Here is a 14,660-nt window from a genome sequence, read left to right as displayed (position 1 = left end):
GGTTGCAATGCTGTGAAAAACATTTGTACAAAAGCATGTTTTTGCAGAGGGACTCTTATTTAAAATATAAATAATAGGGATATTGCTGCCAGCATAATACCACAGAGTTTCTACATACTGTACTGTCAATATCTTGCTTCAAGGAAAACGGTAATGGAGTGACGCGCAAAAGTAATCTGCAAGGCAGAATAATCAAACCCCGAGCGATAGGCATGCTCGCTTCCGTTCAGAAGAGATGTATCGCCGAGACCATTGCTTTATATATAGATGAATTTCCAGGGGACAAGGTTTTGAAGCCAGCTTCCATTTTAGTACTCCCCCATCGTTGTAAAAAAGCTATATTTTGGAAGCTATAAAAATGATTTTACTAATCTACATTCGGTTTTGCCACGTTTATTCTATAACATACACTTTAAAATTATATTGAGCTAAACATACAAATAAATAAAACATAAAATATATAAAAACATTTTCCTTAAAGTATACTTTTTGAGAGCACCAATGTTACTGTCCCCACTTTAACAAAAAAATACTTAATGACAGGTAATTTTGTGCTTGAAACATTGAGTACAGTTACACGCACACAATTCTATGATTATTGTGGATAGTCAGATTTAAAACGTTTATGCTTTGCAAGAAGACCGTTTTCCCTAATAATCCGGTTTACATGGACACCTAAATCAGGTTACCTGATGGAACTTAAACAAATGCAGAAAATGAACAATAAAATAAACGTTCTACCACAGCGACCATGTTATTTTTGTGAAGCCTATTTGATTCCGAGTTCTGACATTTAAAGTTTGTAGAGGAAAACTATTTCTAAGATGCATACTTTCAGTTCTTCCGAACTCACTTTACTGCCACAATAGAGCTGAGGCTTGTGCTACCGGTGCTGGCACATGCGCAGATCAAATATACCAGATCAAATACACCTCTGGAATTCTGAGGAGTACCAATATGGCCGGTGGCTTCAAAGCATCGCATTCGCAAATGGATAAGCCACGTTCAAGACAACTCAGAAATGGGAAATTCCAGACTCGCTGTAGATTGGGAAGCTCTCAGCAAAAAACGAACGCACATTTTTAACTCGGAGGATCCAAGTTTCCGAGTTGTCTGAATGCAGCAAGGGCACCAGCAATCCACCAATAGGAAGCTCAACGCAAAAAAACGAACGCACATTTTAACTCGGAGGTTCTGAGTTTCCGAGTTGTCTTGAACAAGGCAAGATCATCAGCAATCCAGGGTGTAATGCCACGTTCAAGTCAACTCGGGAACTCGGAACCGCCGAGTTAAACTTTATGTACGTTTTTTGCGTAGAGCTTCCTATTGGTTGATTCTGATACTTTCCAAGTGTGAAACTCTTTTTTTTTTTGGGGGGGGGGGGGTGGATCAGCTTTAATATTGCAGATAGATTGTTGCTCCCATCAATGTAATTGTCTGCATCATTTCCAATCCTGGGAAACTCTTTCTACAACAAGTTTACAAGTTACGAATTTGAACGTGGCATATACATCATTGCCCAAGACTCACATGTGACGTGACGTCAAATTTGGAAGTGTCCAAATCAGACAGGAGCTTCTCAGAGAGCAAATCAACCTCAAGATGGTAAGAGAAAGAAAATATATCCCAAAATATTGGTAGAATGGAGAAGATAAATTATGAAATGCTATGTTTACAATAATGTTAGACATTTTATTTAACAACACAATCATTGAAATGGTTGGATACCCAGTAAGCTAGCTAGCTAGACCATGCCAGTCCACAGTAATCACACATCAAACCTGTCATGTGCCCCCTTGGCCTTGGCTTTGTCCCAATAACTTTTTATTCTCCAAACTGTTGTGTGAGTAAAAGATATACACCTGAATAGGGGTATTCAAATCTTACCCTACGACCAAGGTCGGGAGTAGGCTACTGCCGGTTCTGTTCTACTTGATAATTTATACCACCTACCTGGTGTCCCAGGTCTTAATCAGTCCCTGATTAGAGGGAAAAATGGGGAAGAAAAGCACTGTAACGGCTTCGAGGTCTAGATTAGAATTTTAGGGACCAAGAGTAACTACAAATCATTTTGAGAAATGTGTTCTATTTGTTTCCAGAGTTTTCTCAACACTGTATAGGCCTACCATCGCAATTGCTCTATTCATGCTGTTGATACCAGTTAAACAAGGACTGGTACATGTTGATGTGGCCTATTTTAAAAAAAGAACAATGATAAACAGGGAATATAAAACAAGAAGACAGAAGATATGGTGAAGTAAGGAGTTTTATTAAAAAGCAGACTTCTCAATGTTGCATTTGAAAGAAATCAGTTACTCTTGAACTACACAAATGTCAACCTCAACTAAAACTGATGGTGGAAGGAAAAAACATAACGGGGATGGAGATTTTGTATTCTTTATGCAACATCAAAAGTGGCATCTTGTGTTTGTCTTTTATATATTATTGATGCTTGAGTTAGAAAGCGCATACACATTTTAATCATTGTCTTTTAAAATATAAAGCAGTCACATAGTTCCATTAAAACCATTTTGCCAGGTTCCAACCCTATGGAACCCAATCTCTAAGAGATAGACAAATGTCAAGTCACTTGTCCTATAGATTTGTCAAGTAGGCGAAGTTACTCCAAAGCGCTGCTCTGGGATCAGCTTAAACTACCCTCATCCTGAACATGACATTTAGGAGTAAAAACACAGCAGGTCCTGGATCAGTACTTAAGGGGAACTTCTATCTAAAAACAATCAGGTTCCCAATCAAATCTACAGTAGCTGAGAGAGGTGCACTGAGAACCAATAAGTTGCCTTAAGCCAGTGTTTCCCAACTCCGGTCCTCGAGTACCCCCAACAGTACATATTTTTGTTGTGGCCCTAGGCAATCACACCTGATTCTACTTGTCAACTTATCATCAAGCCTTTGAGAAGTTGAATCAGGTGTTTTTGTCCGGGACTAAAACAAAACGGTGTGCTGTTAGGAATCCTCGAGGACCGGAGTTGGGAAACACTGGCCCAGGCAATCCTGAGGGCTGGAGTTGGAACTGCCACGGGCCTCCACTCTGGACTAAGTAGCTCACATGGACCAATAGCAAAGCTTGAAGCAACAAGGCAGGAATTAGCAGGAGCCCAGTTATTGACGACAGATCTCCCATAGTGCACGTGGGTCTTCCCTGTTCTGATTGTCAGCGCTCTGAGCACATGGCTTTGAAGGTTGCTCCCAGAGACTTAAGTCTGTCGTCCAACCTTCACTCTTACATTTTTTTTTAATTTAATATAGTTATTCTTTATTTTAATGGCATTATGTCCAAAGACAAACAAACAAACTTAGTGCAGTTATTTTCTTAGTCTGTCCATAGGTTCACATGCACATCCATTGCAATAGTCAGTCTTCCAATTCCTCAGACTTTACTGTAGTAAGCTGGGTGGGTTTATGCTAACAGTCAATAGGTTTTGTATTGGTAGACAAAATGGACACTCATTCATGGCCGTCTGCTTTGTCAGAAGCGACTATAGCAAAGAGCTTGATATAACTTAGAAGTAAAATGTGACAAGATCATAGACTTCAATAAGGTAGGAATAATGGGTGTCTGGGTATCAGCATGCATTACAGACATTGAAAAAAAGCCTGTTGTTACTGAGGCTGACCCTATTTCAACATGTCGAAAATCCATATGAAAGGACTTGTAGTTACTGTATTTTAGAACCTCTCCTTTCAGGACTAAAAGCCAAACCAGGGGTACTGAGTTAGAGCTGTGTAGAAGTGTGTACTGTAGGAATTGGGTAACCAAATGCCAGACAAAGCAGTTGGTTAAGGGGAACACTTAACAGCTCAGATTACTGTGTGCAGACTGTTCACATTGCATTGCCAAAATGGTGGATTTACACACCCACTCAGCACAATCCCATATTCTATCCTGCTCTTTGAATTCATAGGTTTTGTTGGACAAGCTGGACCAAAATGCAATGTCAGATTATCGCTGATTTCTGGTAGTCAATAGGCCTCTATTTGAAGAAATAGCAAAGTGCTACACTAACGTAAACATTGTAAATTATAGCATTGTATTATGTTACATATGGGACAGAACTTTATTTCTTCAGCCACCACAAAAAGAGCTCATTCTCTTTAGGTTAGCCATGACATTCTCTGAGCTTCACTCAGTTTTCTAGTGCAACATCATTTCATTTCCAACTTCACCCCCACAAAAAGACATTAGGGCGAGAGCTAAGAATACAGTTTGTGAGGGTGTTTTTTGGGGGCTTGGACAGAATCAGGTACAGAAGATGCAGAAAGGTAGGCAGGAAGCGGATCAGATATAAACAAGTTGAAGCATTAAAAAAGGTAAATAAACAAAGATAATGTACATAAGGGCTCCTATGGGTGAAAGTCTGTACTACCGTAGCCTACTCCACGGGTCATCTGAAGCTTTTCCAGTCTTTGTGGACATTTATGGTGATAACTGTTTGAGTGTGTGATATACCTTGCAGATTGATCAAGTTCTCATGTTATCCAGGTGGTTTTGAAATAACAAAGTGACACCAATAACTAAATACTCAAGCAGTAAAGACCACTACTGACAAGTCATGGAGTAAACCTGGTTGTTATACCATCCAGTAGCATGAAACTAACAAAGGTTTCTAATATATGTGATAATATGTCACTATTGTAGTCTGTCAGATTCTCTAGACCTATACAAGCATTTCCATGCAAAATGTCACAGTATTGTTTTTCTCGAGTTTACACATATTTTGCTGAATTTTAGGAAGGCAACTTGTTCGGGGCTTAAGTCCAAAATCATTATTATTATTTGCTTACAAGAACACAGTAAAGCCTTAGGGGTTATTTTCCAAGAAAAAGCAAGACACCTCCCACATCCTAACCTCACCTGCCAATGTATTCTGAGAAAACAGAGCCTATTTACCGTCAGCATCATTTACCTTAGCATTCAGAACTGTACATAAAACTCTCCATTATGTCATTAGGACTCTAAAGCTAGTTTCTGTATTTGTTGATGTCCCAATGCAAATAGATGGTGACTAAGCACACCACTCTCTCCCCCTGCAGTCTCAATTAAGGCACTGATCCCCGCCCCTTCTTCAGAACAGGAAAACTCACCTCCCTTATGACAGTATTTTACTGGAAAGCCATTTCACTTCCCCTTAGAGCCAGTAGTGGTTGCACATGCAAATTGACCAAAGGAGTCGATTTGCAGTTATTACCTCTATATTACAGGTTTGGTTTACAGTCTATCTTTCCTATCTATTAGTGATTTGCAACAAGCAGGTTTACTTATAGATGAATAGAGATTGAGAACAAGGAAGATAATTGGTTTCTTGTCGGGATGTGGATAGAATAAGTATATAGGCCTACAGCACAAACATTGCTAGTTTAACTGTATATTTGGAGATTTTCCACAATGGAAGACTTTCACAGTCCTTATTTATTGAAATCACACAGCAGCTCTAGTGGCCTTTATAGGGAAAGTCAGATACCCCACCTTTGTTTTCAAAGAAGTGTCATGTTATTCCATTCTCCAGCCCACTTTTAAATGAATACATACAACACTGTACAAGGTGCTAGAAAATAGTTTTCTCTTGTGGTACCAAGATACTGTATTTTACTGTACAGCACTGTTCCCGTACTCTACCAAGGCTAGGTGAAGCAGTTCTACAGTTCACATTTACCCATAGTCCCACACACCTATTCACCCATCCCCCTCCCCTGCCTTATTCTCCATTGCAGGTCACATTTCTCCAAAAAATACTCTTGTAAACATTTGTGTTTTCTCATTACCTAGTGCAATTATAACCCTGTGCTCCTTATTAAAGAAACCGGACCATGTTAATGCCTCCCCAAAATAACCATACAACAGGATCATATAGATATTCAACACAACATAACAGGCCCAGTCTAAAAAATGGCACATATAATAAAGCATTTGAATTTGACAGAGGAAATGTGATCTTGTTTGTTCTCTCTTGTTTCGTTGTTATGAGATCCCAAGCCAATATGATAACTGCCAGCGTCTTGAATCGTGGCTTAGTGTAGGCTGTAGTCGATTGACATTGATATTCGTTTCTAAAACCAGATCAATCTTGTTTTCACTTAATATAGAACAATAAGATATAACAAACATGATGTGCTTTTGCATCATGCGATTATAAGACAACAATTCAAAGCAAGGCTTTTCAAAAGGCTGGCCATTAAAATTATTCTCTTGGAAGTTGATTATTTAGGATTTTGGGACCACTCCAATTCTACTGTCTCCTTACCTCATGGTTTTACCAAGGTCTTATGATCAAGTACACATTCATAAACTACAACATACAGTGTGGGTGTCTGATAGGCCTATCAATGTGTTACCCCAAGCACTAATTCCGGTGGGTTATCGACCAACCATTATCGTTAGAAGCTATTTATAGACTCCTTCCCTACTTTTGGCAAAAAGTAACAGAGCGAGAACAGACAAAATATATAAAAACTAAAGTGCAACAAAACTAGTAAATGTCGCTGTGCAACATTTTGTCTCTCGTCTCCCCCCTGCCGTAGAGCAACAGTCTTTGTCAGCATTACCGACCGTCCAAGTCCACAAAACTCAAATCCTCCAATCGAACAGGGAGATATGGGGCAAATTTCAGTTAGCCTACTTCTTTAGAACAGTCTAGGCATCTCCATAAGCTCCCCATCAATCTCTTCCTATAACCTCTTCAAGTGCAAATGCAATAAGCCAACAGAAATGTATCAGATTAGTTTCATTCAATAATTTACAAAAAACAAATAGCGGATGCAAGAAAGCTGTAGGCTGGGTGCTGTAGTCTTAGTGCTGATCCTTTCGAGCACGCCGTAACGTTAGTAAAACTGTGCTTTTCACCTGCAACTCACTTTGAAGTCCTCACTACTATGTCGTATGCTCAATTCAGCATGTCTCTAGTGCCCTCCACCCCAGATGAAAGCCAGGCCATACCCAAGTTAACAAACCTGGGTGAAACACAGGCGAAATGCATGACTCCGAAAAGAAACGCATATATAAAGGTATCTCCTTCCATATTAATGATATATCTTCAGGCAACTGCAGCTGTTGTTTCTTTTCTGTATGCATATTCATAAGTGGCACTGTTGTTGATGTATTTCAGATCCTCTGTATTCGTTTTGCATGCAAGCTTTGTTTTAGTGCATGTTCGTGTCTCTGACATTTCCATGACTCAGTCTGTGTTACTGTGTACTATTGTAAGGGTATGCTAAGTTTGCAAGTACTGTTAAGCTGATTTGTCAGAGTCTCAGATGCCTCAGTACTGTATTAGAGGTTAAAATCACAAAGTGTGTGGGAACAGTGATTGTGCGTGTGTGTATATGTACTGTATGTACGTGCGTCTATCCGTTAAAAGACACAGGCATTGCATTGACTGGCCAATCGAAGATGACGTCATCTTGTCTAAGGATGATCCATAAACAAAAAGCTCTTCGTGTTTCCAGATAATTTTTTCAATTGCGTGGAAAACCACAACCCTTAAGCAACACGAAAGGAGGTTAAAAGTTTCTTCTCTCTCTCTCACAACATCACATGCTATTTTATTTCCCAACGTGAAATTGTTCAACTGATTTGCTGTATGTTGCGATGAGATCGTATTATTTCTTCCAAGAATTTGTGTGGCACTTTAAGAAGGAATATGGTAAATTGTATTAAATACACTGAGCCATGTTGCTCCTGTAGAGTACTGCATGTTTAGTCTCTCACACCCCCAGTGCAGTGTGATCTGTTTCAAGGTTACTTAGGTTATTTATAGAACCCATGCTGCTTTCCTAGAAAGAGGACTATCATTTTACAGTCTTATCTGACCCACACTCCATAGATGTACAGTAACTGTTACTGTTGTGTAGAAAGTTCTACAACTATGCAGGAATGATAACACAACAGTGTTACTTTGTTCAGTTTTAACTATGTGGTCTTGAAGATGAATACTAAAAATAGTCCGGAGAAAATGACCTGATGTCTCAGGTCTAAAGTAAAGTTCTTTCATGTTCAAATGAGAGCTTTTATATTCTCGCTAAGTAATTCTGTTTGTTCCCCAGCAATGCTTGTGTCTGTTCAACATAACACATCTTGTACTCCCTGCCCTGCTAAAGAATACACAGTGTGTGTGTGTTTTGCACTGTAAGTTCTGAGAGCATGGCTTTTTGTACTGAGAGGTTACCTTAGGAAAGGGCGGAGGAGGAGGGGCAGAAGAGGAGAGAAAGAGCGAGCGAAAGAAAGTGTGGCGGTGGATGGATCAGAGATAGACGCCAGAGGATGTTCACTGCCCGTTCATTCTCAGGTCCTCTCCTAACTCCTTCCCTTCCTGTCCTGGGGCCATGTCACCCCGCCCCCCGGCCTCGCCTCCCGGCATCAAGGCCCCCTCCAACCCAGCCTCCTCCTCCTCTTCCTCCTGTTCCTCCTCCCCTGCCTGGGGACCGACAATATCTGCGTCCACGCCCTCCCCTCCAGGCTCCCCCAACCCTGGGCTGACTGTGTCCAACAGAGAGTGAGTCCTGCGTGGGTCCTTCTGCTCCGAGTACAGCCTCTGGTCTAGGGACAGGCTAGAGGGGGTCATGGATTTAAAATCGGTTTCGAAGGGGAGCACCACCCCGGGTCCGGCGGCTCCCAGGGCCAGGCCCAGGCCCACACCAGCGGCCACCCCCACACTGGCCCGGTAGACCTCCATACCATCAGGCAGCATGGACTTGATCTTGGGTAGCCAGCGTTTGCGGACGCGCCGCGCGTTGGTGCACATGTCTGCGGCAATCACGTTCATCTCACTCTCTTTGAAGTTGGGTGCAAAGTTCTGACAGTAGACTGGAGAGAGAGAGAGAGACAGAGATAGAAAGAGACAGAGAAATGGAGAGACAGACAGAAAAAGCCAGAGAGAAAGAACAAGAGACAGAGACAGAGGGAGAGAAAAAAGAGAGACAGAAAGATACAGAGAGAGAGAGAAAGAGAAAGAAAGAGTTGGAAGACATTCTTTAAAAAAAATAACCAGCTGTTTTGCCTGTGGCTCAGTCTATATGAATAGTTGATCAAAAACCCCAAAAAGGAATATTACAGTATGTTACAGTATGCCATTTAAAAAAGAATTTTACTCCTTCCATAAATTCATAAATGCTTGTGTTTTCATAACCTAAAATGGCTAATGGCTACAGACTAGTCTGGAACACCACACTTCTTCATTCAAAGTCTCATAAACCATCTACAATAGTTTGACTCTGAAACAGTAACATCATTCAACAGAGGCTGCCATCCCCCTGAACCATTATCCTCCATTCTAAACAACCAGATATTTAACAATGTAAGATCACCATTTGATCAACTTCAGACTCACGTTTGACAGCGTTGAGCACACGGCTATCCAGAGGTTTCCTACTGGGGTCACTGGTAGAAGAGCGGATGCCAGTCCCACAACTGTTAGCCAGGGTGTTCCTGCAGGTACACAGAGCCAACACCAGAGGGCAGCGTGAACACCACTTCCATATGAGTACACGTTTCAACACGACTATACCGCACTGCAAATCGTAGGTTTATATTGACTTGAGAAGATAGATTCATACATATATACTAAACTTTGTGCAAGTAAGGGCATTGAAAACAAGGAATCTAAATGTAAGTTGGATATGTGTATGGATTTTTAGTCTGAATACGATTGCATATGAAACAGACACTTCATCATGAAAACTATACTAATAAAGCTAACAGCTTCTGGATCTGAGTCACACCTAAAACATGTAAATCATTTAACTGTTAATCAATACCTTTTAGATTAGCTTTGACTTACCTGTCGAAGAAGGTGGCGAGCAGGCGACGCAGTAGGACTTTGTGTTTGATGCCAGCACACAGGTGACAGTTCATCAGCTGGCCCCGTGTCATAAACACAGATGTACCTTGGGTGGTGTGAGAGAGAGCTTCCTGATTGAAATAGGTTTCCCCATCATGACTCCATTACCCTATGTATTTCTATCGCTACTTTATAACCCAACTCTCATTTCTTTCATTAAACATTTATGCTGTAAAAGTACTCTCACCGAGACAGTGCTATTTCACCCCATCACTTATCTTCATTCCCATCACTTATTTTATGTGACACCTCTTGAATAAATAAGATTTCCATTGTATTCATTACAAATGGCAAATCAACTTGAACTTCAACATTTCATACAGCATTTGATCTAATCTCTACCTTCTACCTCAACCCTTTTACCAAAGACCAACAGAGACCTCAGCCTTGCTACTTCAAAACTGGTCTCATCTAACCAGTATTCCCCAATCCCCCTCTCATTCTCTCCTCCTGCTGCCTACCTCCCACCAGCTCCAGTTTCTCCCCCGGGTCTCCTTCGGTGTAGAGCTTGGGGTGGCAGCGGTAGCCGATCTGGCTGACGAGGCTGGCGGGCAGGGCCACCAGGTCCCTACGGATCAGCACACAGGAGCGGCTCTCCAGGGACAGGGGCATGGCTGCCATCTCTGGCTTTTCCTGAACTGGAGAGGGACAGGTGGAGAGAGGGACAGGTGAGGAGAGGGACAGGTGAGGAGAGAGACAGGTGAGGAGAGAGACAGGTGAGGAGAGAGACAGGTGAGGAGAGGGAGTGGGTTAACTCTGTAGTGGAAGATATCATAAGAGTTATGGAAATAACTATAAACCCTTTCTATATAGAGGGAGGTAAGATCACCCTGGGTGAAATACAGAGAGACAGAAAGACAAAGAGAGACAGGCAGACACACTGGCTACTATCTCGTCCTTCTACAGTGCTCTTACATATTTCAAGGAGAAAGCTAGATAGAATTTAACATCAGCCTACACAAGGTTAAGGTGATCTCCATTAAAAGTGAGGGTGTTTAATAAATGATTCAAGGCCTAGCACAGCTAAGTTCCAGATAAGCAACGTGCTGTATCAGCATCTTGAGAGACACAGGGGAGAGTGTTACTGGTTTCAAACTGTGGATTAATTTCCCTCCCAAAACCTTCACATTGACCTCTAAGATGGCACACACACACACACACACACAACACACACACACACCACACACACACACACACACACACACACACACACACACACACACACACACACTCTCTCAAATATCCCACAATGTCACCCTGGGGTGTTCTGACTGATTGTAGATAGAATGGATTTCATAAATATCTGAAACTCTAGACTTAGACAAACCTGTCCAATAGCAATGCCCTCTGCAACAAAAAATAAAAACCTCTGCAGTAAGGACAGTGTGGTGTTTTAGTGTCTGTGTGTGTGTGCGCGCATGAGTGCAAGTACAGTGCATTCAGAAAGTATTCAGACCCCTTGACTTTTTCCACATTTTGTTAAATTACAGCCTAAAATTAGTTAATTTAGTTTCTAAAAATCTAAATAATATCACATTAACATAAGTATTCAGACCCTTTACTCAGTCCTTTGTTGAAGTACCTTTGGCAACGATTACAGACTCGAGCCTTCTTGGGTATGACGCTACAAGCTTGGCACACCTGTATTTGGGGAGTTCCTCCCATTCTTCTCTGCAGATCCTCTCAAGCTCTGTCAGGTTGGATGGGGAGCGTTGCTGCACAGCTATTTTTATGGCTCTCCAGAGATGTTCGATCAGTTTCAAGTCCGGGCTCTGGCTGGGCAACTCAAGGACATTCAGGGACGTCCTGAAGCAACTCCTGCGTTGTCTTGGCTGTGTGCTTATGGTCGCTGTCCTGTTGGAAAGGTGAACCGTTGCCCTAGTCTGAGGTCCTGAGCGCTCTGGAGCAGGTTTTCATCAAGGTACTTTGCTCCATTCATCTTTCCCTTGATCCTAACTGATCTCCCAGTCCCTGCCACTGAAAAACATCCCCACAGCCTGATGCTGCCACCACCATGCTTCACCGCAGGGATGGTGCCAGGTTTCTTGCAGATGTGACGCTTGGCATTCAGGCCAAAGAGTTTAATCTTGGTTTCATTAGACCAGAGAATCTTGCTTCTCATGGTCTGAGTCCTTTATATGTCTTTTGGCAAACTCCAAGCGAGCTGTCATGTGCCTTTTACTGAAGAGTGGCTTCCATCTGGCCACTCTACCATAAAGGCCTGATTGGTGGAGTGCTGCAGAGATGGTTGTCCTTCTGGAAGGTTCTCCCATCTCCACAGAGAAGCTGTCAGGGTGACCATCGGGTTCTTGGTCACCTCCCTGACGAAGGCCCTTCTCCCCCGATTGCTCAGTTTGGCCCGGCGGCCAGATCTAGGAAGAGTCTTGGTGGTTCCAAACTTCTTCCATTTAAGAATGATGGAGGCCACTGTGTTCTTGGGGACCTTCAATACTGCAGAAATGTTTAGGTACCCTTCCCCAGATCTGTGCCATGACACAATCTTGTCTCGGAGATCTACAGACAATTCCTTCTACCATGGCTTGGTTTTTGCTCTGACATGCTTTGTCAACTGTGGGACCTTATATGGACAGGTGTGTGCCTTTCGAAATCATGTCCACAGGTGGACTCCAATCAAGTTGTAAAAACATATCAAGGATAATCAATGGAAACAGGATACACCTGAGCTCAATTTCGAGTCTCATATCAAAGGGTCTGAATAGTTATGTAAATAACGTATTTCTGTTTTTTTATTATCAACATTTTCAAAATGTTTGCAAATGTATTAAAAATCTGTTTTCACTTTGTCATTATGGGGTATTGTGTGTAGATTGATGAAGAAAAATATATTTTTTTATCAATTTTAGAATAAGGCTGCAATGTAACAAAATGTGGCAAAAGTCAAGGGATCTGAATCATTTTCGAATGCACTGTATGTGTGCCTGCGTGTGTGTGCATAAAAGCCAATTCATGCTCGAGCCGAAGATGGAGAGTGTGATGCAATTGCGGAGGCGCCGGAGGCATGCAGAGGCCAAATTGAGCTCTGTACCGCATTGCCGTGCGTCACCTACATTTTTTAACAATGTGGACGCCTCCGTATAGCTCCGTATAGCACCGCATTGACATGATTGGTTGATGGTAGGTGGTGGCAGGAGATCCAGTATAAACACAAACTCACTTCCTTAACAACTTCCTTCACAACAGCTCTGCTCGCAAGAAGTATATGCCCTGAAAACTGCAGATGCTGTATTGCAGTAAATGTTGTAAATGCTGCAGAAGTCGGATTGACCATGCAGAGCCTTTTAGTTGTATAATTAATACAGTAACTATAACCTCATATAACATTCTCATAAGTCTACTTAAATGAGACTATTTAAAGCCCACCATCAAATGAGCATGACAAGACACAATGCTAATAGTGCACGATGTTCATGATTGATGTTATGAGATGCATTATATGAAATCCCATTTTATGAGGCCACGTGACATTATTTATGACACATTCATGATTTTGTAAAAACAATGTATAGGTCAGCCTGGAAGACTGGCATGCACGGCTATCAAATGTGTTACCTGATACAAGAGTACTAACCTGATCCATTCTCCAGCTCACACGCAACACTCAGTAATGTGTTAATTAAAAATTGCCCCTTAAAACCAATTTTATAGATGGCTGTTTTTGTGTGTATAAGGTGAATGAATTTACCTAACATGCATATTCTTGATTCTAACATTTAAAAATGAAAAAGAAATATTGCTTAATTTTTGCATGTTTCATGAACAGTGTTGGGGTAATGTGTTATAAAGTGACATGCTACTGTACTCTGATTACTTTTTTGTGGTAAAGAAATAACCTAACACAGTAGTTTTTCAATTGAAGTAATCAGTTACTATGTTACTTTTTCAAATAAGTAACTACTTACTTTTACAATATTATTTCCCTTTTTCTTTGTTGGCACAAATAAAACATGAAAAACCCTCCCCATAGGCTACTATACATTTGCGTGCTCTTCCTGTTTCTACAAGAATGTTGTGGCGGGTAGCTGGCATAGTAGCTGGTAGCTAGATAATAGCCTTTATCGTGGAATTATTCACATTACTTCGAATTGGTAGAAGAAAAGCCAGTTGTCGTTGTATTTGAGCTCTCATTTTAATGTGCCCAGTTGGTTTTATATATGCATTTACAGTACTTATGTGTAAATAATTCAACAAAATCATTTATTTTAAGTATTGTAAAGGAGATATTGTGTCTGTCATTATTACTTGGTATAGCCCAGAGTTATAGATTAGGCTACGGATGGTAGGCTATGCAAGGCATTCAAAGGTAGTGTGCACCCTTTACTGAGCATAAGAATGAATGACCAACACATGCAAGGCATCTTCAGAGGGTTTTCTGTTTTTGGTAACGCAAAAGTAATGTAACAAGTTACTTTCCATAGTAAGTAACATTGTAACTAGGGCTGTCCCCGACCCAATAAAAAAATATATTGGTCGCCTGAGAGTCGTCTGTTTTAACTTATATTTTTCCATATATAGACACACCCTATGTGTTTTAATAAAATCAACTATATGCACTGAGCTTGTCTAATACTGTAAGTGCACTGTTTGATGAAATAATTAAGACACATAAATGACTCAAGAGGGAGCCAGAGATCAAGATAACCAGAAGAAAAAATCTGTTCCCAACCGTTCTCTTTCGCTCCTGCTGGCCTTTGCCTTTTTCATGTGGAGGGCCAATTTACAATTTATCTTACCATTTCTACCAATCAGCATGCCAGTTATGATTTTCATGAGCACATTTTCATGGAA

At 41.2% G+C, this 14,660-nt stretch overlaps 1 protein-coding gene across 1 annotated transcript in view; it reads right to left on the bottom strand.

Annotated features, from left to right (window-relative positions):
- Positions 1-2,248: 2,248 nt before the first annotated feature.
- Positions 2,249-14,660, bottom strand: part of LOC111964048 (nucleus accumbens-associated protein 2) — a 54,485-nt gene continuing 42,073 nt past the window's right edge. Inside the window, exons 3-6 of the mRNA XM_023987722.1 lie at positions 10,316-10,492; positions 9,795-9,900; positions 9,345-9,442; positions 2,249-8,821 (exon numbers count right to left, since the gene is read on the bottom strand). Of these exons, the coding sequence (XP_023843490.1) occupies positions 8,283-8,821; positions 9,345-9,442; positions 9,795-9,900; positions 10,316-10,492 (920 nt within the window). The 3' untranslated portion in view covers positions 2,249-8,282. The remainder of the gene's footprint in view (positions 8,822-9,344; positions 9,443-9,794; positions 9,901-10,315; positions 10,493-14,660) is intronic.

The sequence above is a fragment of the Salvelinus sp. IW2-2015 genome, linkage group LG5 (assembly GCF_002910315.2).
Source record: "Salvelinus sp. IW2-2015 linkage group LG5, ASM291031v2, whole genome shotgun sequence".
Taxonomy (NCBI): domain Eukaryota; kingdom Metazoa; phylum Chordata; class Actinopteri; order Salmoniformes; family Salmonidae; genus Salvelinus; species Salvelinus sp. IW2-2015.
Note: the sequence above shows the minus strand (reverse complement) of the source record. Positions and strands in the feature narration are given on the sequence as shown.